The sequence below is a fragment of the Nelumbo nucifera genome, chromosome 2 (genome assembly GCF_055504915.1).
Source record: "Nelumbo nucifera cultivar China Antique chromosome 2, China Antique-T2T, whole genome shotgun sequence".
Lineage (NCBI taxonomy): Eukaryota > Viridiplantae > Streptophyta > Magnoliopsida > Proteales > Nelumbonaceae > Nelumbo > Nelumbo nucifera.
This window is the reverse complement of record NC_142650.1, coordinates 105775125-105798982: the sequence shown is the minus strand read 5'-3', so window position 1 is coordinate 105798982 and position 23858 is coordinate 105775125. Positions and strand designations below refer to the sequence as shown.

Genomic DNA, 23858 nt, shown 5'->3' with positions numbered 1-23858 from the left:
CTTACTAGAAAGTCTTTCTATTCCACCAAATTTATGAGAATTCAAAATATTAAGAAGTGTTGTCCATTGATCTACACTCAGCCTAGGAAATCCGCTACGATCATGATCATTCGTGGTTCTAGCCTTCTGTCCTCCAGTCTCACTCACCGCTACTTGGGCAACGTTTGCTCTTGCATTGTTCCCTCGTCCACGTCCGCCGGCATCCATGCTCGAACCACCTCGCCCACGACCTACTCCTTTCCCGATTGAGCGTGGTCTATCTCTCCACCATTCTGGATATCCGATGACCTGAAAGCAATCCTTTGCTTCATGTCCAGATTTTCCACAATGTGTACAACTCACATGTTTATCCTTCATACGTGCAGCATCTACTTTCGCACCAACACCCATATGTACCGCAAATCCCATGAAATCACTTCGTTCTTCTTTGCTCTTGGCTATATTTTGATACCTTTCCTCTTGAATGACAATTGCATAGACACAGTTCAAACTCGGCAACGGCGCCATGCTCAAAATATTCAAACGCACAGTGCCATACTTTGTATCGTCAAGGCCCATCAAGAACTGATGTACCCTCTCTTCTTCTCGCTTCTTTTCAAGTACAGTCGCAATACTGCATTTGCGAACGCCACAACGACATGCAGGTACTGGATCATAATCTACTAGTTTGTCCCACATGACCTTCAGCTTCCCGTAGTAAGCCATCACTGCTTGTCCTTGTTGTTTACAAGCAGCCAAATCAGCCTTCAATTGATGGACCTGAGGTCCATTCCTGATAGAAAATCTTTGTCGCAGATCCTCCCACAAGTCTTTCACGCTCTCCGTATACGATATAGTAGATCGCAAGGTTGGTTCAATAGTATTAAAAATCCACGCAACTAGCATTGAGTTCACCATCCACCAATCTTCGATGTCGGTCGAGTCATCTATTGGTTTACCCAACGTTTCATCAACTAATCCGAGCTTTCTTTTTGCTCTGAGGGCGTTTCTCATAGATCTCGCCCATTCCTCATAGTTCTCACATTTCAATTGGACAGGTGAGATAATCATTCCAGGGTTGTCAGACGGATGCAAGTAGTATGGCGAGAAGATGGCCATGTCCTTCCCTGCACCTTTTCTGCTGTCTTCATCTCCACCGGACATGATGGAAAATCTGTCGATATGCCTTCTGGTTAGCTGGTTGACGAGTTATAGTGGCTCTGATACCATGAAAAAAATTATGGAAAATTCTGTCTTCCATTATGCAAGATCCAACACATATATACAATTCCTATGCCTGAATTTAGGAGATTCAGTTGTAGTAGGAAACTACTAATTACAACTGGCCAAAGAAATCTAGGAAACTGCTAATTACAACTAGCTAAAGATGTCTAGGAAACTACTAATTACAACTAGCGAAAGAAATAAGAAAGCTTCCTAAAAATACATGCTAGAATATTTACATTCCTATATGAATTAGATCTCCCAATAGTATTTGAAAATTTTAGGATATATTTTGAGAATTTTAAAGCAAATGAGGAATGAAAGAGTCACAAGGTATGTTTAACTATTTTTGAAAAATTAAGGGTATTTTTAAGTCAATTTATGAAAAGTTAAGGTATACTTAACTCTTTTACCCTTTTTTCACAATACTTGACTCGATTTTAGTGGTAATTTGTATGACTGCTGGTACTTTACAAATATAATGAAACGTAGCTACTTTTCTTGGCAGTTTTATGATTGCCAACAATTTCAGGCAATGGTTGATTTGAGTGCCAAAATAACATAGACACCTATGGTGGTTTTCTTTGCCTTTGCTGGAAGTTATCGAGGATGTTTGGAATTATGGGTGTTTATTCAATAAAAGATGTTATATGGGCACCACTTCAGTAGTTCCCCTCTTATGTTCTTTTGTATGTGTCAAAAATAGTGAAAGGTGATTTCGGTTTTTGTACATATTTACCATTTTGGTAAGTTATTTTCTAAAGGTTTCCCTAACAGTTAAACGTTTTTTAACTGTTATTCTGATGTGGTGCCTATTTGTCATAAATGATTGTAATTATTATCTTTTTTGGTTTTACAAGCAAATAAAATACAAATGTTGAATGAAAAAACATAAACAGAACTAAACACATACATCATCTTTACCGGCAGTGACTTAATCAGAAAATATAACCACCAACTATGTACTGCGGGTAAAAAATCAGTTTTCTTGTATTAAACGAAGAAGAAAGGACTCCTGCCTCTTGCTTCCACAGAACTCAAGTTGACCTAGAAAGTATGTGCAAGGATGTATGCACTTGTTATTTATTTTCCCCATCTAATAATGATGAAGAGGAGGTGCAATCTAGGCTCACAACTTTAAACATAAAAAGCTAATTAAAGTTAAATAAGAGAAGATCCCATGCTTATTTACTTAGTACAAAAACCAGTTTTATATTTGGCAAGATGATGCATGGGATGGACTGAGAACATGTCTTTAACCTAGCGTTGGAGGAATTTTTTGAACCAATAAGCTGAGTGCTTTGGGTATCTCTTCAGCCCATTCTTGTAGTCTATGTAGTTAATACCAAAACGAACTGAGTAACCATCGCTCCATTCGAAGTTGTCCATAAGCGACCGCGCAAAGTATCCCTTCACATTTACACCTTTCCTGCAAAAATTCAACCATAACCTCAATAAGTACTTATTTCCTTTCTGACCTGTCTTGGCCTATCATATCATTTTGAAAATACCTACACTACTCCTGTTTGAAATAAGTGCTTTTTCACCAATGGCAAATAAGTACGCTGAAACTTAGCCTGCTACAACTACAACCACATGCCACTAAATTGTTGGCTTTTCCCCTGAATGAGCCCATTTTAAAGATGATGGATCCTATTCCGAGTTCAGCCCAAATACCTTGAGCTGATTCTCGAATAGCCCAATTAATTATTTGGTTCCTGAGTTGAACCAAGCAGAAGCAATGGCATTGGGTTCACATTTTTGAGTTTTATTCGTGGTTTTCAAAATTGGACCAGAAAATCAGGAATCAGTCTGTTTTTCTTCAAAATCGATGATTTTGGTCAGCAAATCGTTGAACTGACGATTAACCGTTTGAATTGTTTGAACAATTTTGACCGTTTTTCAATTTTTTTAATTTTTTTAATTTTTTATATTTTTTATAACAAGTCAACCATTCAGGTCAAACGATTGGACTATTTGAAACAATAATCAGACCCCTGACCGGTTCAGTCGCCGATTCGGTTTTAAAAACCATGGTTATATTAATAAGAAGTAATGGACAATGATCGAAAAACTCACTTAATGGCTTTTTGAACAAAAGAAAGATGGCTTTGATAATATTCTATTCTCAAGTTATCCACCAGCGCTTCCTTCAATGTCAACGAGCTATCATCCTTCTCCGACACCCCTAAAAAACATATATAAAAACAATAAATAAGTATTTAATTCTGATCAATGATCAACATGGCACAAACCTTGGAGCACAGAATTAATGTGAAAAGCAACAGATCAAGAGCTCAGTCTCACCATTCTCTGTAATATAAATCACCGGATCTTTGTATTGTTTCTTTACATAAAGTAACAGGTCGTGTATTCCCCGTGGGTACACAAAGAGCCAACTTGAACCAGCCTGCAAATTTTCATAATATATAGTTAAGCTTAAGTTCTTGTATGAAATAGTGTTATTTAAGAGAGTGTTTGGTACGGTGTTGTTGTGTTGTAATTAAGGGTATTAATGAACCGGTTTTGGATTGAATTCCATCCAGTCCAAAATCAATTTGGACGGACCAATAAAATATATTGGATTGGACCAATCCAGTCCAAAATATTTTTTAGATTGGACTGGACTTGGTTCGTTCGTAATAAATTTATATTGGATTAGATTTGATTAAGCCAAATCCAGTCCATTGCTATAAGATAAAAATATAGGTGTTAATAGATCAGGTTTGAGTTGAAACCAATCTAATTCAAAATGAATTTAAACAGATTGGATGGTCCAGATATTGAATTGGACTTATCCAAATTAGTCCAAAATATTTGTTGGACTGGATTAAACCTGATCCATTTATAATGGACTCACATTAAACTGGATCGGATTGGAATTGCACTTGTATTTTGAGTTAATTAATACAAATTGCTAATTTTATTTTCACAAGTGTGCATTTTTTAGTTGAAGGGACAGTTATAAATACTATGATAGTGCAATGACAATGTACCAAACACCCCCTTGGTCGATGAAGGTGGGTGTTCACCAATTTGTCCATTTTTTAAAAGTAAACAATAGCCACATCAGCAAAAGCAACAATATATATATATATATATATATATATATATATATATATATATGCTGACATGGCAATCCCAACTTGCTGAACGCCATACCTGTTTACCAATTAAGGCACCCTTCCGTGTAGCTGTCATAAAAAAAATATATACAAGGCAAATTCACAATGTAAGTATAGTAAGTGATGTACATAATACATCTAAATCAGGTTGTGAACTGAACTTACTTGACAAATTAACATGAGAATCTGTATTATAGCTTATGTTAACAGAATTGAAGGAGAGGACATTAGCTGCATAATTGGCAGTATAATAATTTAACCCAAGGAAATCAAATGATCCTTTTACTGCCATGGATTGCTCTGGGGTTAATTTCGGCAACCGTTTTCCAACAAGAGATCGCATGCTCTCTGGATAGTCCCCATAGGTTAATGGATGCAAAAGCCTATTAAAAGAACACAGTTTAGTTAATCGTACATCTTTTAATTTCCTCATTTTATTAGCTGTGAATTGCTTATAAGGTTGTATTTGGAAATAATGCAAATAAGTGTGAATGTAAATATGTAAAGTGTAAAACCGTTCATATAAGTTGTAAAATTGGGTTAATTCTGTACTGATAAATTTATTTTCTTACCAAACAGACTTTTATAATGGATGTAAACATAAATATCAATAAAGCATAAGCTTTTTTTTTTATCAGAAGTCCATTTGAATGCAAACCAATCGTGACCCCTAATGGTCAGTCATTTGTCAATTGTCAATGCAGGAAAAAATGAACCAAAGTGCAAATTTACCCAGAATTGAGATTTACACTTCATTTGCATCCATCATTTCCAAATGCAGCCTAAGTTTCAAAAAACAAAACAAAACTAACTGGATTGAAGACAAATGGGTTTGCCGAACAAAAAATACAGAATCCATTTTCTTGGTTATATTATGTGTAGTTTTTTTTTTCAAAATTGAAACAAGAAACATGTTGAATTTCTAGTTTAAAGAATATATTTTCATCTGTTTATATAATATCATATTCCATAGAACAGTGACTTAACTTTTACACTTCAAAATTTATTTTTGTTTTAAAAGCCATTATTTATTTTGATGGTTTCAAGAGTATGGATTGTTTTTTGAAACAAAATTCTTAAAACGAAAACACCGTCGAGGAATCTTGTCATTGAAAACACCCCAAGTCACTAATACGCAAATGGGAAAGGATTAAACCAATCCATCAATGGACTCACCAGCCAAACATGAAATCAATAGCTCGTTGAGCAGCCTGGATGCTTGCCTTGTCATTGGAGTAGGGCACAAACCAATGTGACACCAACGTTATTCCAATCTTGCCCTCTTGAGACGCCTGATCAGTGTTATAAACAGAGAGGAATCAAGAAATATATATAGTTCTGTTAGAAAATAAAAACCTATTCAGGGATTTCATTTAATAGGTTGAATGGTTCTTTGAAATGGTATCAAAACCTGTTGATCAAATGCTCTAATGTTCAATCTTCACCCAACGAGTTTTTGGATGATAGTCCATGATAGAAAATAAAAACCTATTCAGAGACCTCACTTAACAGTTCAGGACTCACGCTATAGCCCACCACTTTGATGGCCAATGGAATTCAGATTGCTAAGAATGAAAGAATTACAGACCTGATACTTGTCTTTGTATGCTTTCACTGCTGCTGCATGAGCAAGGAGTTGGTTGTGAGCCACCAGGTATGGCTCCGTGCCTGAATTCCCACCGGTGCAGCTTAAGCTCACCCATGGAGAACATCGGCCAGGGGCTAAAGTGTCCATGCTGTACCCACCATTGCTAAAGGTCCATGGCTCATTGAAGGTGATCCAGCTCTTCACCCGATCACCGAACTCTCGGAAGCAGATTTCCGCGTAATCACGGAAGTCATCGCTGCAAGTTAGATCAGCGATGCCCAACTAGATTAGTTTGGATCATTTGAATGTTTATCACTGAGAGAGAGAGATCTCCAGAGAGAGACTTAAGAAACCTCCTTATTCATCTAAGTGAAAATGAATCACTTACACAATTTTAGTATTTAAGAAACCTCCGTATTCATCTTCAAGTGCTTGGGGAAGATCCCAATGAAAGAGGGTCACGTATGGCTGCAAACCTATGCATTCATGACACCAAATTAACAATGATATAGACAGAGAGAGAGATCGAGAGAGAGAGAGAACCGTGGGAGAGAAGCTCGTCGATGAGATTGTTGTAGAATCTGATGCCTTCCCTGTTCACTCCTCCACTTAGTTTCCCATCTAAGATTTTGAGAAAAAATCATTAGGAAGGAAAGAATATTTTACCAGAAATAATAAGTTTTAAACTTTTAATCTGTATGTTTTTCCTTAGGTTATGCTTGGTTTGAAGGAAAATGCAGGGAAAGGAAGGGAAATGTAAGGAAATCTCTATAAACCTTTGTATAGGTTCTTCTTCCTTTCCTTAACTTTTCCTTCAAACCAAACATAGCCTTAAAAATTTTTTCTTCTTTTGATTGAGTTAATCAATTTTCTTCAAAAATATATGGGCCTGTTTGATACGTCTTACTGCACGGTCTTTTGGCTGTTTATAAGTCGGGTGGGCCAATTTTTTGTCATTCTTGTTTGATTCACAGAAATCTAACCATCAAAAGTCGGAATACCGAAAAGACATTAGAAGCTATTTTGGGCTGATTTTGGGAAGCTCCAAATGAAACTTTCCGTGCCTTTAATTTTATTTTCATGTAAAAAGACTTATCAAATAGACTGTATGTTATTTAGAGTTTATGAATGAATCTAGTGATAGACTAAACAATTCAAATCATACAAACCACGATAATCAAATCTTACGTGGCAATATTCTAGGCCAGGAGATGGAGAACCTGAAGGCGTCTAAGCCCATTTCCTTCATTATTCCCACGTCCCCCTGTAAAATTCATCCATTGTTTAATTAAAAATTGCATATGTAAGAGAATATGTGTAATAATAGTTAATCATCAGGTTTATTTTTAAATTTGACCGTTGGATGAGAATTAATTAGTAGGGTGGTGTCACATTATAAACATTTCATTTGACTATGACATCGATTCAATTGGCCTATATGGCTGAATGCTTATATGCCACATGGATGGAACAACGATTTCATTTTTACGTTGGTTTCAAAAATATTAATTTTTCTAAGGGTGTCAATTGATCGGTTTTGGATTGTATTTAATCCCATCTAAATCTTGTTAAATTGGATTTGGATGGTCCATTATAAGTATTAGATTGGGCAATCTAAAATAAATTGGTCCATATTCTTATTAGTCTGAATTGGACCTAAACCAAATTTCTAATAATCCCATTATGAGGCCAAACGCTTGTCCAATTTGAAACCAATCAAAATTGAAGCCGGTATAAAATCACTTTTATGAAAGTACTTTTACGAAAGTACTTTTACAAAAAAAAATACTTTTATGAAAGCACTTTTGTAGAAGCAATTTTATAAAAACACTTTAATAAAAGCACTTTTACGAAAGTATTTTTATGAAATCATTTTTACAAAAGAACTACAGAAGTACTTTTATAAAAGCACTTTTACATAAACATTTTTATAAAAGCACTTTTATAAAAGTGATGGTGCACAATCCGGCTGGGCCTAGCTGTCAACGACCTTGTTCAGGTTCCTCTGAACGGAGCTACAAGGAACCTGGAACGGAGAAGATGAGGAAGCTCCGAGGGGAACCCGGTGTGATTGCTCTGAAGCTCAAGTTAGAATTCTCTCAAAGGCAAGATAAAACTAGATGGCGCAAAGTTCACATACCTTGTTCTTGGGGGGTAGGGAGCCTTTTATAACCACCTCGCGCACTCACTTCTAAGCTTTTGTCAGATCGGGTATGATTATTTCTGAGCTCCTACCAGTTCGGATGTCATCCCCTCTGCCTGGGCAGAACCGCCACTGCTCTCTTTGTCGGAGCCGTCTCTGCGGCTGGTGACGACGGTGGCAGGTGGCGGTGGCAGGTAGCCATTGAAGTGCGGCTGTCAAGCATCAGATCCCAAGTCAGTCAGGTGCACTGCCCTTGGATACGAACATCCTCGGTGTCAGGTATGGTACGTTTGTTCAGCCTAGCGTCTTGGAAGTGAAGTGTTGGAGTGGTAGGCGAGGTGAAGTCTTGAGTTCGGATAGGGGAGTGTCCCGAACTGCCATGAGGCGGGCCAATTCGGGTCATTGCCTTGTGTGAGGCTCGGGGCCTAAGGGAGGTTCGGGCTCCTAGTAGAGAGTTCGGGCTCCTAGTAGGGATTTCGGGCTCCTAGGAGGGAGTTCGGACTGCTAGTAGGTAGTTTAGACTGTTGTTCCTCCCTTCGGTGCTCGCGCCTTGGGTGCGCTATTGTGCCGAACTGTTTGCCTTTGCCACGTGTTGAGTGATTACAAGGTCGGGCTAAATCTTCCTTCATCAATTTCCCCCCATTCCTCGTGCTAAGGGTCTTGCCCTGGCGCGGGGAGTTCGCGAGGTGGCAGGTGGATTTGTCCCGTACTTCGAATCTCGGTTGACTGATAGCGCGAGGTGCGTTGTTAGGGTTCTCTGGGTTTCTCGAGCGCCCAAAAGGCGAGAAACGCGCCGACCTGCCTACAAATGCTGATAGACGTGACAGCACGCACCTTATTTCAAAAATTCAAAAAGCATGCCACTGTGAAATGTGACAGCAAGCGTCTTTTCAAATTTCAAAACGTGTCACTGCCGCCTTTAATGTGAGGAGACGTGCACTGGCATTCAGTCAATTTCAGAAAGACGTGCGCCGGTGCTCTGTCAGTTTCAGAAAGACGTGTGCCAATCACATCTCGATCTCAGGGGACGTGCGGTCAGCGCGACTGTGGGCCATCGGATTGGCTTTGATCTGCGATGTTGCTTCTCGGTCACTGTGGGTATAAATAGTGGGGGACCACAGTCGCTTTGTCACTTCTGTGCTTTGCTTCTTGAGCTCGCATCCAAGTTTCATCTCGCATCCAGGCTTTTAGTTCACGTCCAGGCTTTTAGTTCGCATTCAAGGTTTTTACTCGTTCAAGTTCCCGTAGTCTATTCAACTCTTTTTCCGGGTGAGTACCTTCCTGGAATCCACCTTCTCTCCTCGATGTCTAGCTTGGATAGCTCAGACGGTTCTTCAAGTGGGTCAGATGCAGGTTCCACGAACCGAGTTGCATCCTCTGATAGTTCTAGTGAGCCGGAGGTAGAGCTCGAGGAAGAGTTCGAACCCGTTGGCCAAGTCGCTTCGGGTAGTTTGGCGTCAACTTCTCGTCGGGATCGGATGTTAGACAAGTTTGGCCCCTCGACCATGACGCCTGAGGGGCTCCAATCCCTTATTACCTATTACAAGTTGCCTGGGGAGTACGCTTATTTCATACCTTCGGGTAGCTTTCCTTGGGAACACAGTCCTGATGAGATCGTGATATTCCGGGAGTAGCTCGCTGCGGGGCTGCGACTGCCTTTCCATCCCCTCCTTGTCGTCATGAACCACTTCGGCGTTACGGTCGGCCAGCTTCACCCGAACTCTATTCGTAACTTGGTGGGGACAATCTCCCTATTTTGCGAACAGGGCTTTCCTTTAGACTTGGAGATCTTCTCTTCCATCTTAATGCTTAAGAAGCAAGTGGGTCCCTTCCCGGGCGTAGACGGGCGTATTACCTGTCTCCTCGCCAGAGTTTTAAGCTTTAAAATGAACTTCCCAACAAGGTCCCGACGTGGAAGCGGGACTACTTCGGGGTGCGAAGTGTACTAGGGTGGCTGCTTCAGACTGGGTGGGGGATGGCCGCCCCTAACTCCGGTGTTACGCTTGACAAAGAGACGGTGAAGGGCCTCTGGCAATGGGCGCGGCTTGGGCTAAAGTGCCATCAATATCTGATGGAGGCCAAGCTCATTGCGGCCGACCTGAGTTCGGGTAGGTTCCTTACTTAAAGGTTCTGTTTTGCTCTGTTTCTTTTGTTTTTTCTGATGCCGAACTCTTTTTTGCAGGTGTGATGGACTCAGAAAGGACTCGTAGTGGGCATTTGTTTCAAGGCATGAAGGGGAGGAAGCGAGTGGCCAAACGAACTCGTGCCGAGCTGCCCCGGGATGCGGAGCCCAAGGTACCAGACTACCCGTCAGAGGATCCGCCCAGGGAGCCCGAGATGGCTTCTCCAATGCAAGAAGCGGCAGGGGCCCCTTATGTTGAGACTACTTACATGGGGGCTCCCACCTACTTTGGTGCTCCTGCTTACTCTGGGTCTGCTCATACGTGAGCTGGGCCCTCAGGCTCGGAGGCCCCAGGGGAATTTAGGAGTGTGCTATCGCCGACCCATGCTCTTCAGAAGAGTAGGGAGGCCATTTTCCCCAAGGAGGTCGCGGTGTGGACTGATCTTCCTTTGCACTAGGTGGCCTATCATGCTGTCACTCATGCCATGGTGGTAAGTCAGATTTTTTATCGAGCTCTTTTGCTTTTACCACTCTTGTTGTCGTTCTTTTGATCACTTGTTCTTTCCTTTTGGTAGGTGAACTCTTCTATCCATGCCTTGGCGGCCCAGGTGGAAAGGAGCTTGAGGCAAGCACGAGGTGCCAAAGAGGCTCTTCGTGTTGCCGAGATGACTTCCCAAGCTGTTGAGGTGGCTACTCATGCTGCCGAGGAGGCTGCTCGCGTCGTACAGATCAGGCAGGCGAGGTCTCAGAGAGATGCCGAGGTCATGGGAGTAGTGGTGAAGCATATGGTGGACCTGAGGCTGGATCTGCAGCATCAGGTTGAGTACCTTTAGGAGGACATTAGGGAGAGGACGCAGATCTTTTCTCAAGGCATCAAAGATGCCAAGAAGAAGGCCGTCGATGAGTACATCGCCTCGCCGTGCTTTGATGACCTCATGGTAGACTCGTACAGAAGGGGTTTTAACTCAGGTGATGGTCAATGGTCATGAGATGGCCATATCCACTTCGTGCTTTGATGATCCGGAATACGTACCCCGATCTCGATATCAGTGCCATATCCACTTCGCGCATAACTCAGGAGATGGCCAATGCTGCTGATGGTGAGCCAGATTCCGAGGAAGAGACAGGGCCTTTGGGTATCGTTGAAGTGCCTTCTGATAATGAAGAAGTAGCTCTAGGCCTGTAATTTTTTTTTTTTTTGTTCGAAATGTACACTCCCTTATTTTGAAATGGAATGACTTTTCTTTTGGTTAAGTGTTGGTTGTTCTTTCTCCCGAACTGACCGTATTTTCCGAACTGACCATACATCCAATCTGTTTCTTGCCCGGGTTACTACACTCACACGTCCTGTTTTGGTGTTAATACTGTCTCTGAGATGCCGATGTCCCTATTAGTTCGCTATTTCCGCTTCGCCTTTGGCTGACACTTTTCTTTGCTTGCCTATGTCGAGGTTCCTTCGTTAGCTCAGCACCCTATCCCTTAGGCTCTGGTAGCGATTTTGTCCACTTCGCTTGGTGGTCTATAGGTAGTATCGCCTTAAGTTGACGATGTTCCACGCTTGGGGTACTTGTTTACCCTCTAAGGTTTCGATCTCGTATGCCTCCCGAGTGCTTTCTTTACTCTGTAGAGCCCATCCCAATTTGGTCTAAGTTTGCCCACGCCAGGTTCAGGTACCATGATCTTATGGAGAACCAGGTCACCAACGTGGAAGCTCCGCTTCTTTACTCTGGCATTGTAGTACCGGGCTACTTTTTGTTGGTAGGCCGTTGTCCGGATGTGCGCGAGGTCTCTTACCTCATTCTGTAGGTCGAGGTTGGTACGTAACTCATCTTCGTTTGTCTGATCGTCATATGCTTCTAGTCGTAGTGTAGGTATTTCGATTTCCGCCGGGATTACCGCTTCGGTGTCGTAGGTGAGGTTAAAGGGGGTCTCTCCCGTGGCGGTTTTCTCTGTAGTTCGGTGAGCCTATAGAACACTTGGTAGCTCGTCCGCCCACAACCCTTTAGCTCGGTCTAGTCGTGCTTTCAGTCCGCGGAGGATGGCTCTATTCATTACTTCTGTCTGACCGTTTGCCTGCGGGTGTGCGACCGATGTGAAGTTCTGACGAATTTCCATATCTTGGCACCATTCTTGGAACTTGATATCCTCGAACTGTTTGCTGTTGTCGGAGATCAGTACTCGAGGTAGCCCGAAGCGACATACAATGTTCCTCTAGAAGAAGTTCTGTATGTTTCGGTGTGTGACCGTTGCCAGAGGTTCAGCTTCTATCCACTTTGTGAAGTAATCTACTGCCACCACTAGGAACTTTCTCCCACCTGTTGCTGGCGGGAAAGGCCCTAGGAGGTCGATGCCCCATTGCGCAAAGGGCCATGGACTGGTGAGGTATTTGAAGTCAGCAGTAGACTGATGGTGGATATTGACATGCTTCTGACACTTGTCGCATTTCCTGACGAGCTCGGCCGCCTTTGCCTTCATCGTTGGCCGGTAGTATCCTTGTCGAAGTGCTTTTTGGGTGAGGGCTCTGCCCCCCAGGTGTCCGCCGCACAGACCTTCATGGATGTCGCGTAGTACGAGCTTGGCTTCAACAGATCGCAAGCAACGCAGATAGGGGAGCGTGTAAGACCGTCGGTACAACTATTCGTCTATTATGACGTATTTGGCTGCCTAGCGCTGCACCCTCTTGGCTGCATTGCGGTCCACAGGGAGGGTTACATCTAGCAAGAAGCTAGCGAGTGGGTCAATCCAGCTTGGCTCTACTTCAAGGATGGGAGCGACCTCCTATGCCCCACCGAGAATGCTAGGCCGAGGTAAGTTCTCTATGTACACGGTTCTCATAGTGTTGTGACTCGTGCTGGCTAACCGGGACAGGGCGTTAGCCTCGGTGTTCTTTGACCTTGGGATTTTTCTGATGAAGTGTGACTGGAAGTTTAGCAGAGCCTCCTTTACTTTTGCCAAGTATGCGATCATAGTGAGCTTGCATGCTTCGTATTCGCCCGTAACCTAGTTGACCTTGAGCTGGGAATCACTGCAGATAACTATGTGCCTTGCTCTTACCTTTTGCGCTAGGTTCAACCCGGCTACCAGTGCCTCGTACTCCGCCTCATTATTGGATGCCACAAACTCAAAGCGTAGTGCGTATTCCAGTTTCGTGCCACCTGGGCCGCGTAGGACTATTCCAGCCCTGCTGCCCTGCTGGTTCGAGGAGCCATCTACATGAAGGATCTAGGGCTCCTCCTCCCAGTTCGCGTTTGGCCTAACCAAGAGAGATGCCACACTGGTTGCTACTTCACGGGGTTCAGACTCTATTGGCTTGGGAGCTCCGGGCTCACCCGAACTAGGGATCTCGGGCTCAACCAGCCCAGGGGCTTCGAGGCTAAAACGTGCATTCGGCAATAAAATATGCTAGGGCTTGGGCCTTAATAGCAGTTTGTGGCTTATACTGGAGGTCGTACTCACTGAGCTCAATGACCCACTTCGTTAGTCGACCGGAAACCTCGGGCTTAAGTAAGACTTGCCTCAGAGGTTTGTCGGTCAATGACCCACTTCGTTAATAGCAGTTTGTGGCTTATGCTAGCTTTTCTATCTGCGAGTATCTTGCCTCTACTCCCTGCAGAATTTTACTAACATAATAGACGGGCCGTTGGACCCGATCTACATCTTTTATTAGTACCGAACTGACCACCTCGTCACTTACTAAGAGGTACAGTTCCAAGACCTCGCCCTCCTCGGGCCTGGCCAGGGTTGGCACAGTAGTGAGGTAGCTCTTTAGCTCGTCGAACACGAGCTGGCAGTCTCGGGTCCATTCAAACCCTTTGCCTTTGATTGCCTTAAAGAAAGGTAGACAACGGTCTGCCAATTTGGACATGAAGTGGCTCAGGGCGACTATGCGGTCGTTTAGCCACTAAACTTCTTTTACTTTTCGGGGTAGTCTCATATTTAGGATGGCCTTTATCTTGTCCGAGTTGGCCTCAATACCGCGCCGGTTGACAATGTACCCTAGGAACTTACCCGAGGTGACACCGAAGACACACTTGTTGGGGTTTAGTTTCATGCTAAATTGACACAGAATTTGGAAGACAGAATCTAAGTCTTGTATTAATTCCTATGAGAACTGCGTCTTAACGACAATGTCGTCTACATAACATTCTATTTTCATGCCAATTAAGGGCCGAAACAGCTTATTTACAAATCTTTGAAAGGTTGCCCCAACATTCATCAATCCGAAGGGCATGACCTTGTAACAGTACAGGCCGAACTCGGTTATGAAGCTAGTTTTTTCCTCATCGGACTGGTCCGTCCTGATTTGGTTGTAACCTGAGTAGGCGTCCAAGAAGCTTATAAGCTCATGTCCCGAGGTCGCGTTCACTAGGCGGTCGATTCCGGGGAGGGGGAAGCAATCTTTTGGGCAAGCTCGGTTCAGGTAATGAACTTCCCTTATGAAGTCTGTTGCGAGGAGCTTTTCAACCTCCTCGTCGACCGCCCTCCAACGCTCTGGGGCTAAGTTGCGTTTCTTCTGTCTAATGGGTCTGCCTACAGGGTCAGTGTTAAGTTTATGAGTTATAAGGCCAGGGTTAATACCGAGCATATCGGCCGCGGACCATGCAAAAATATCTAAATTTTGAAGTAAGAAACTCACCAATTCAGTTCGTAGAGGCTCCTTGACGGAAGCACCGATCTGTAGCGTTTGAGCCGGATCCGTAGCCGAAGTCAGGATTGCAACCGTTTCCTCTGTGGGCGAAGCTCGTTCCTCGCCCTACTCCGTAGGCCGCTCCAGCTTGAGGTCGTCGGCCCTTTGGTTTTTCCCTTCCGGGCAGCAACATAACACTTGCGAGACTCAAGCTGGTCGCCCCGTGCTATCCCCACACCAAAGTCTGTAGGGAACTTCATTGCCAGATAGTAGGTGGAGACCACTGCCCGCAGAATATGTGTGAGTGGCCGCCCTATTAAGGCATTGTATGGGGAGGGGGTCGCGACCACCAGGAAATCGTGGTTGAGTCTGACCGCACAAGGCCATGTGCCGACTTCCATAGATACTATTATCTTCTCGAGGGGCCTGACTTTCTCTCCGCTGAAGCCCACCAGAGGAGTGTTTGCGGGCTTCAGCTCGCTTCTCTGCAACTGTAGCTAGTCAAATGCTGACTTGAAGAGAATGTCCGCCGAGCTACCTGAATCCACAAGTACATGCCTAACTTTGAAGTCGTCGATCCTTAGTTTTATGACGAGCGCGTCATCATGGGGGTAGTGGACACCTCGCACATCGTCTTCCGTGAAGAAGATCGGTTCTTCTGTCTTTAGTTTCTTTGGAGGGTTCTGTTCTTCTCGGGTTGCCTCGCGAACTGACATCCGGGCTGCTGCCGAAGTTCCCCCAACTACCCCTGAACCAGCCACTGCTTCCACCTCGGCACCCTGCTCCGAAGCCGGTTAAGGCCTCCCCTCAGAGTGGATGCCCTCACTGGGGAGAAGCCTCCCAGCTCCAGAACCCCCCTAACAGCCAGGCCTCATCCCCAGGCCGAAGGGAAAGGAAAATCACCCCTGCCTTGCAGCTCACAGGTGGGTCAGGAACCTCACCCGCAAGGTCAGCACCTCAACGCTCCAGGCCCGAGTTCCCGCTCACCGAGAACCGATTCAGCGCCCTAGGAGCAGACTACCAACATTCCGGGCCCATTGAGCTTGGCAACACAAAGGCCAGCAGCACCAGTACCATGCCCACTCAACAACGAAGGCGCCGACGAAGTCGCCGAATTGCCACTCGTGTCCTGCCCGAGCTCAGAGGTATGAAAGAGACGAGCTCGGACGAGGTAAAAGCTACCCCGATTCTCTCAGTTCCTTCCCCCCTCGCATCAGAACTCCTAGCAGTCCCCATGCCCAGAGACTTCAAGCTCCCACCTTTGGACAAGTATGATGGGCCTTTTGACCCCAACGACCACGTCGATGCTTTCCAATCCCAAATGCACCTCGCTAGGGCCAGTGAATCATGCATGTGCGTGGCCTTCACCGCCACCTTCAGGGGGGTGGCCCGCACCTGGTACAGGAACCTAGCCCCCGGGTCAATAAGAAGCTGGACCCAATTCGTGCAGGTCTTTACAGCACACTTCGTTACCAGCAAGCGGTGCCCCAGAACTGAGGAAAGCATCTTTGGAGTAGTCCAAAGAGAAGAAGAATCCATCCGGGGCTACATCAAGCAGTTCAATGAAGCGTGCTTGCAGATACCGCGATTAGACCCCGCGGTACAACTCATGACGGCCAAGAGAGGAGTAACGCACAAGGAGCTTAAATGGCACATGGTAGCCAGCCAGCCTACGACCGTGGCCGAATTCCTCAAACTCGTGGATAAGTTCATGAGAACAGAGGAAGAGATCAACCAAAGGACCGAAGGCGGGGTCGAGAAAAGGAAAAGAGAAGGTGAGCCCTCCAACCCAGGTGACAGAAGAAACCCGGCCCGGGAGGCAAAACCAAGCCAGTCGTCCCGAGCTCCCTTAGCAGTTCGGATAGATTACATGCCGTTAAACACGAGGCGAACCGAGATCTTGATGACAATCAAAGACGCCCCATACGTAAAGTGGCCACCTCGTCTGAAGGGGAATCCAAACGAGAGAAATAAAAATATGTATTGTAGTTTTCATAGAGATCATGGTCATAGTACCGAACAGTGTAATAATCTCTGGGATGAGATAGAGGGACTCATCCGTCGCGGATACTTGAAAAATTTTGTATAGCATAATAATAATAATAACAATAAGGTAGGTCGGCAAGGGGAGCACGGAAAGGATGCCCCGAATCCAGCAGTAGACTAGCCGAAGCGTTGCAATGACAGCCTCCGGAAGAGAGGCCAGTTTGGGAAACCTTCCATGTGATAGTGGGAGGTCCGGTGGTAGTAGGGTGTACTTCAGCAGCAGCCCGGACATCAGTTCGCGAGGCAGCCCGAGAAGAACAAAACCCTCCAAAGAGGCCGAAGACAGAAGAACTGATCTTCTTCACGGAAGACGATGCGCGAGGTGTTCACAACCTCACGATGACGCGCTCGCCATAAAACTAAGGATCAGCGACTTTGAAGTCAGGTGCGTACTTGTGGATTTAGGCGCGTACTTGTGGATTCCGATCCAAACCTTGTTAAATTGGATTTGGATGGTCCATTATAATTATTAGATTGGGCCAATCTAAAATAAATTGGTCCATGTTCTTATTGGTCTGAATTGGACCTAAACCAAATTTCCAATAATCCCATTATGAGGCCAAACGCTTGTCCAATTTGAAACCAATCAAAATTGAAGCCGGTATAAAATCACTTTTATGAAAGTACTTTTACGAAAGTACTTTTACAAAAAAAAAATAGTTTTATGAAAGCACTTTTGTAGAAGCAATTTTATAAAAACACTTTAATAAAAGCACTTTTACGAAAGTATTTTTATGAAATCATTTTTACAAAAGAACTACAGTACTTTTATAAAAGCACTTTTACAAAAACATTTTTATGAAAGCATTTTTACAAAAACACTTTACAAAAGCACTTTTTTCAATGATAAAAAGGTATATATTTGTAATTTTCAGATTTTCTTCATTTTAATATATTTTTATAATTTTTTATATGTCATGTTTTTTATATAATTTTTGATATTTTATTTAATCTAGATTAGATTAAATCCAATCCATTTACATTTTAATGAATTGGATTGGATTTAGACTAGATTAGGTACAATCCATTTATAAGTAAATTCACATTGGAATAGATGGAGTCCAATTAACACCTCTATATAGAGTAAATCACATTGGTAACAAGTGAATCCACACCCATGCGGGTATGGAGCCTGTTGTGTGCAGCATGGCGTAAAGACGATCCTCAATGCCATGCGAGTTCGTAGTATTTTTATCATTAAATTAAAAAGGGTAAATTTTTTAAACTACCCTATTGTTCAGGACAATGACATACGGTCTTGCGGTACTTAAGGTTTCTAACGATTATCGTTGCCGTTCAGTGTTAACAGAAGGAAACAAAATGTAAAATTTGCCCTTACTTTATCTTCGACGATTTACAGCGAACTGCAGTGACCAACTGGCGACGGCAGTTTTGCAGCGGTGACCCTCGACTTGTCTGATTCTCTATGATTCTCTCTGTTTCTCACGAAACGATTAATTAAGGAGTGGTTTTGCAACGGTGACCGTCGCCGGATCTGATGAGCACCGTCGCCTTCGACAGCGAAACTTGTCGCTGCAATTTCCGGATGGCAGTGCGACGGTGAGAAAGGTTGGAGATCTCAAATCTGAAAGGAGAACCTATATCTGAGATCTGGCCCGTCGTCCACCGGAGTATACAACACCAATTTGAATATACAACACCGGCAGCTTTCGGGAGTTCTCCAGCAGCGCTATCTTTTCTTCTTTCTCTCTCGCATTCTCTCTCTCTCTCCCTTTTTCTTTCTTTTTCTCTCCATCTTTTTTTTTCCCTTCCTCCTTTGACGCTCCCTGTATCTCCCATTCTATGATTGCAGCCACTGCAACTTCTAGCAGCAGCTGCATTCCCTTGATCAGCCACCTCTCTTTCTCTCTCATTTTCTCCCCTCTGTCATTGTCTCTTATTCTCTCTCTCTCCATCTTTATCCCACCCGTCTCTTTTCATGTCAACGGCATCGCCTCTGCAACTTCAAGTGGCGGTGGCTTTTTTTTGCTTGCTTCCGATCTCTCTCTTCAAGCGGCGGTGGCTTTTTTTGCTTGCTTCCAATCTCTCTCTCTTTCTCTTTTTTTTATCCCACCCATGTCTTGGGGAAAATAGGGTCATTGTAACTTTGGAGGAAAAGTCTTCTTTATCTTATTTGTCTTCACTTAGTTTTATTGAGTTTGTTGTTGGGTTATAGGTAAATTCGTTCTCAGGACACAATAGACCTTTGGGCGAGAATTTGCAACCAACAAAGTTGAAAAGTCTCCAAAGAAACCTTATGTGAGATTGTAGTAGATCGGAGAGAGAGAGAGTGAATTTCGAAAATTGTGTGATTTGAAGGTTTAAAAAATAGTTAACAGTTGGTGACTATTAACTTTGAATTGTGCTTCTTGATCACACTTGACCGAATTGTGACCATTGATCTCATCAACGATCATCAACGCACCAAAACTAGAACTGTTCATCGCGAATCATGCAAAGTGCGAGCAAAATGCGCCTCTAAAGTGCCTCATTACGCCGCACACATGCGTACACGCGTTGCATGATATCAAATCCCCATACTCTCAGGAGTATAAATCAGCTCCTATCCCAATGTGGGACAAATACAAAACTGAGTTTTTGTAAGAGAAAATATTGATTTTTCGACCAAGTATACTGGTGCAATTACTTATGTAATTGATCAAACAAACATTAAATCCAACATGTCTATTTTCGTGTCAACGACATCGCCGCTGCAACTTCAAGCAGCGGTGGCATTTTTTTGCTTGCTTCCAATCTTTCTCTTTCGTTCTTTTGTTAATTCTCTTTACCTCTCTCTCTACGCATATCCCTTATTCTTCACCGCTGCCATCCAATGCGCAATAACTCTGCAGAGGCATCTTCACGTCAACTTATTGAGTGGGACCGAGATCGACGAAGGACTAGAGAGAGGTTCCCATCGATGTATTTTTACTTAGAATAAATTTGGACTCAAAGGGAAACTGAGCTCAGATGAGCTTCTGCCGATAATTTACACACGATAACAGTGGTGGTAATGGCGACGAAGAAACAGGGAGAGGGGAGAGGGATGGTGAAGAAGAAGAAGGACAAAAGGTAAAATTGGGTTATACTATGATGACAAGGTGTCAATTGACTGATTGATAATATCTCCTGCTAGTTACAGCAGCAAATGCGTATGATAGACAAGTTTGTTGATAAGATGTGCTGGTTAATGGAAAGATATTTTTACACCTGCACATGACAACTTAGTTGTCGGTTAAGCCAAAGACTGTTAGATCATCTGAATTTGTCCACCTAATAACATCTCACCTAACAAACTGGGAACCAGTGCCCCACTCCGTGGACTTTCTTGCATTTATGCTTTTATCCTTTTTCATCCAATTATTAAGTGGCATCCACTTTGGGCAGGGCGGGCTCAAAGTTCGAGTTAAGCATTTCTTAAATGTTTAAGGGCCCACAGGGCCCATTGCTTAAATTATTTCATGTCTCTTTGAAATCATGCAGTCCCGATTCCCAACACACGCCCACACAAGAAGGTAATTGTATTAGCTATGTTTGATTTGATGGCAAATTAGAGTGGAAATTGATGGAAGTTGTTAAGTATTTTTGTGAAAAAGTTATTAAAGGAAGTTCATCCATATACAATATGCATTTTGGCCTTATCGTATGTGTTTAGAAATGGTTGATATATACATTTTTTTAATTTTTTTTGTCAAAATTTAATTTTTTGAAAGTTTATAAGATGTTTTTTATTATTAAAAAAATTAAACAAAGATACCTTTTAAACCATAACTTTTTCAAAAAATATAATATAATACGCCCGATACTTTGAACCATGAATGCAACAAAAGCCCATTAAAATATAAAACCAAAAGAAGTGAAATCAGTGTAATATGTACCTTGTAACGATGATAAAAATCAATGGCTACGTCTCCATTACTTCGGTCTGCTATTTTGCCTGCATAACATACCACAATATGATTATCAATTATAAATAATTTTTTCTTTAAATTAGCCTGGTTTTCATAGCCCACGAGCTATCTTGGCCTACGGCACGGCACAGGCCCGTATAAACTTAAGCATTAACTTCTAAATTATCTTAGGGGAAGATAACACGACCCTGCATCACCTCTAGGCCAATACAACATGACCCGCATTTTATATGGGCCATCCACACTGATCATGCCATGCCAGCCCGGCCCGTTTTACAGGAGCCACCCACTCGTCACATATCAACTTAGGCTGGTGATATACCCTTAATCGGTGGACTAAGCATTATCAAACTTAGTCTAGACCGAATTTCCTACCCACTACTCTCTAACCATAGTATCGAATTATGGGAGAAAAAGTGAATACGAAATCTGGGTTCTGATCTCCTTACACTTAAGGCTTTTAATAAATTGTACATTAACCAAAGAGAATTCATCAAAATTCATAGTGGTGGTTTTGATTTGTCAATTTAAAAGTGAGATCTCCGGATACGATAATCACCCAATCGTACTCTTCGGAGTCTAATCAATCAAAACCAACTCTCTCCATGTTGATGAATTCTAATTTGTTAATTAATGTAACACTTGAAAGAATTAAATAATTTAACTCAGGAGACTCATGTTACAATGAAAGAAACAATATAGATTTACATGAACTTTTGAATGAAAGGAAAAAGATGAAACAAAGAACCATTGTCATCTCCAAAAAACCCAGAGAGAGAGAGAGACCTGGATATTTGTGAGTGAAAGTATCCCATATACTGGGGCCTTTACCACCTTGTTTAGCTGCACCTTCAAACTAAGAAACCATGCACAAGGGTCAAACGCAGGCTGCCAGATATATATATCGTAGCAACTTCTACAAATTAACTTAAGAAGGTTTCTTGCTGAAATACCTGATAAGAAGCTGATGCCGCCCCAAAAACAAAGCCTGCTGGAAAACTGTATCGGTTTAGTGAAGTTGAGGAATCATTACTCAGTGCAGCACCCCCAGATCGACCCAGCAAGTCGACAAGGATAAGCAGGCCGAGCAGGGGGAAGCTTTGAAATGCCATAACAGCCGGTTTGGGTTATGGAGAGAGTCATCTCAGCATCCTTTAAATAGAGAAGCATGAGCATAGATAGATATTTGTGGTACATAGGTAAAAAAATGGAACATTTCCCTCAACTTTTGTGGTACATACTAAAACTATATACCCTTTGATTTTTCGGAGAAGTATGGATACACCCAATGTAGATTTCTGATTCCCACTGCATTGCTATAAACATTCGAAATGTCGAAAGATACAAGCTGGCACCTACTCCAAATGTATTTTGAACCAATAGATTCTGACACTGGGGCTATCGGTCATTCTCCCAAATTGTTGAAACATTCCCCTAAAGCTTTTGGCTGTTGATGAAACCATACCTAAAGTTTGATAGTTGCAATCACCTCCCTTGAACTTTCTAATACAGTTGCAAGTATACCCCCTCTCGTGGAATCCTATAAAAAGACATGATAATGTCTAAACTACCCATACAGTTACTGCTGAGAGAATTTAAAGTTGCACCTTTACATTTGAGTGATTGATATAAAGGGCAAATTTGAAAAATAAATCAATTGTAGAAAAGAGATTGGAAGGGTTTAGGGTAGTGATTTATATGAAGAAAAATTTGAAAAATAAACATTATGGGTATTTTAGACATTTTCATGCCTATATTTTAGAAGATTCTATCAGAGGGGGCCTACTTGCAATTATCAAAAAGTTGCGGGGAAGTAATTGCAATTATCATACATCAAGGGAGGCTTCAGCAACGCCAAAAACTACATAGGAGATTTCAACAATTTATCCCAAATAATAATTATTACTTATAAAGTATTTGTCTGCAATTGGTTTCAACATAAAATGTAATAAAGTAAAAACCGTATGGAACTATGGATGCCTATTTTGGATCGGCTATGTTACTAAAAAAGACAACAATAACTAACTTAATGAGGATGACCTCCTCTCCCCTCCTCCAATGGACCCTTGATACAAATATAATACAGGTCCCAAGGATAATCCCTTGACAAGATACCTATAACCCATGTTAAGGTCCTGTTTAGTGTGTCTTTCTGTGTGGTTTTTCGGTTGTTTACAAGTTGGGGGTAGATCGATTTTTTGTCTATTCCAGTATGGTTCATGGAAGATCTAGTCGCCAAAAGTAGAAACACCAAAAAGACGCGAGAAGCCCATTTTGGGCTGATTTTGTGAAGCTCCAAATGAAGTTTTTCGTGTCTTTTGTGTTATATTCTCATGCAGAAAGACACGGAAATACGTGTATTTATCAATGTAGCTTTGAGTTGCTCAAATCTTCATACAAAAATTCAATGCGTCTTTTGACTATCAAAGCTACCAAAAGATCTTCCTAGAAAACTGTATCGGTTTAGTGAAGTTGAGGAATCATTACTCAGTGTAGTACCCCCAGATCGACCCAGCAAGTCGACAAGGATAAGCAGGCCGAGCAGGGGGAAGCTTTGAAATGCCATAACAGCCGGTTTGGGTTATGGAGAGGGTCATCTCAGCATCCTTTAAATAGAGAAGCATGAGCATAGATACATATTTGTGGTAAATAGATAAAAAAGGGAACATTTCCCTCAAGTTTTGTGGTATATAGTAAAACTATATACCCATTGACTTTTCGGAGAAGTATCTTCCACTGCACAGCTATAAACATTCAAAACGTCAAAAGGCATACCTTATACATCCATGTCCGCCCATAAATTTGCATCAATACCGAGTTGGCACCTACCCAAAATGTATTTTGAACCTACAAATGCTGACACTGGGGTTATCCGTCATTCTCCCAAATTATTGAAACATTCCCCTGAAGTTTTTGGTTGTTGCTGAAACCATACCTAAAGTTTGATGGTTGCAATCACCTCCTTTGAACTTTCTAATACAGTTGCAAGTAGACCCCTCTGGTGGAATCTTATAAAAAGACATGATAATGTCTAAACTACCCATACAGTTATTGCTGAGAGAATTTAAAGTTACAGCTTTACATTTGAGTGAT

General features: G+C 42.6%; 1 protein-coding gene across 1 annotated transcript; it reads right to left on the bottom strand.

The window, feature by feature from the left end:
• Positions 1–2245: 2245 nt before the first annotated feature.
• LOC104603498 (beta-glucosidase 12-like) lies at positions 2246–21916 on the bottom strand. Its single transcript, XM_010267549.2, has 13 exons — positions 21719–21916; positions 21552–21621; positions 20733–20791; positions 7105–7180; positions 6460–6537; positions 6305–6392; positions 5917–6172; positions 5505–5620; positions 4494–4711; positions 4366–4397; positions 3511–3613; positions 3283–3391; positions 2246–2632 (listed from the first exon to the last, which is right to left on the bottom strand). The coding sequence occupies exons 1-13, from the start codon at positions 21875–21877 to the stop codon at positions 2464–2466; spliced, it is 1533 nt and encodes a 510-aa protein (XP_010265851.1). The 5' UTR covers positions 21878–21916; the 3' UTR covers positions 2246–2463.
• Between the last annotated feature and the right edge of the window lie 1942 nt (positions 21917–23858).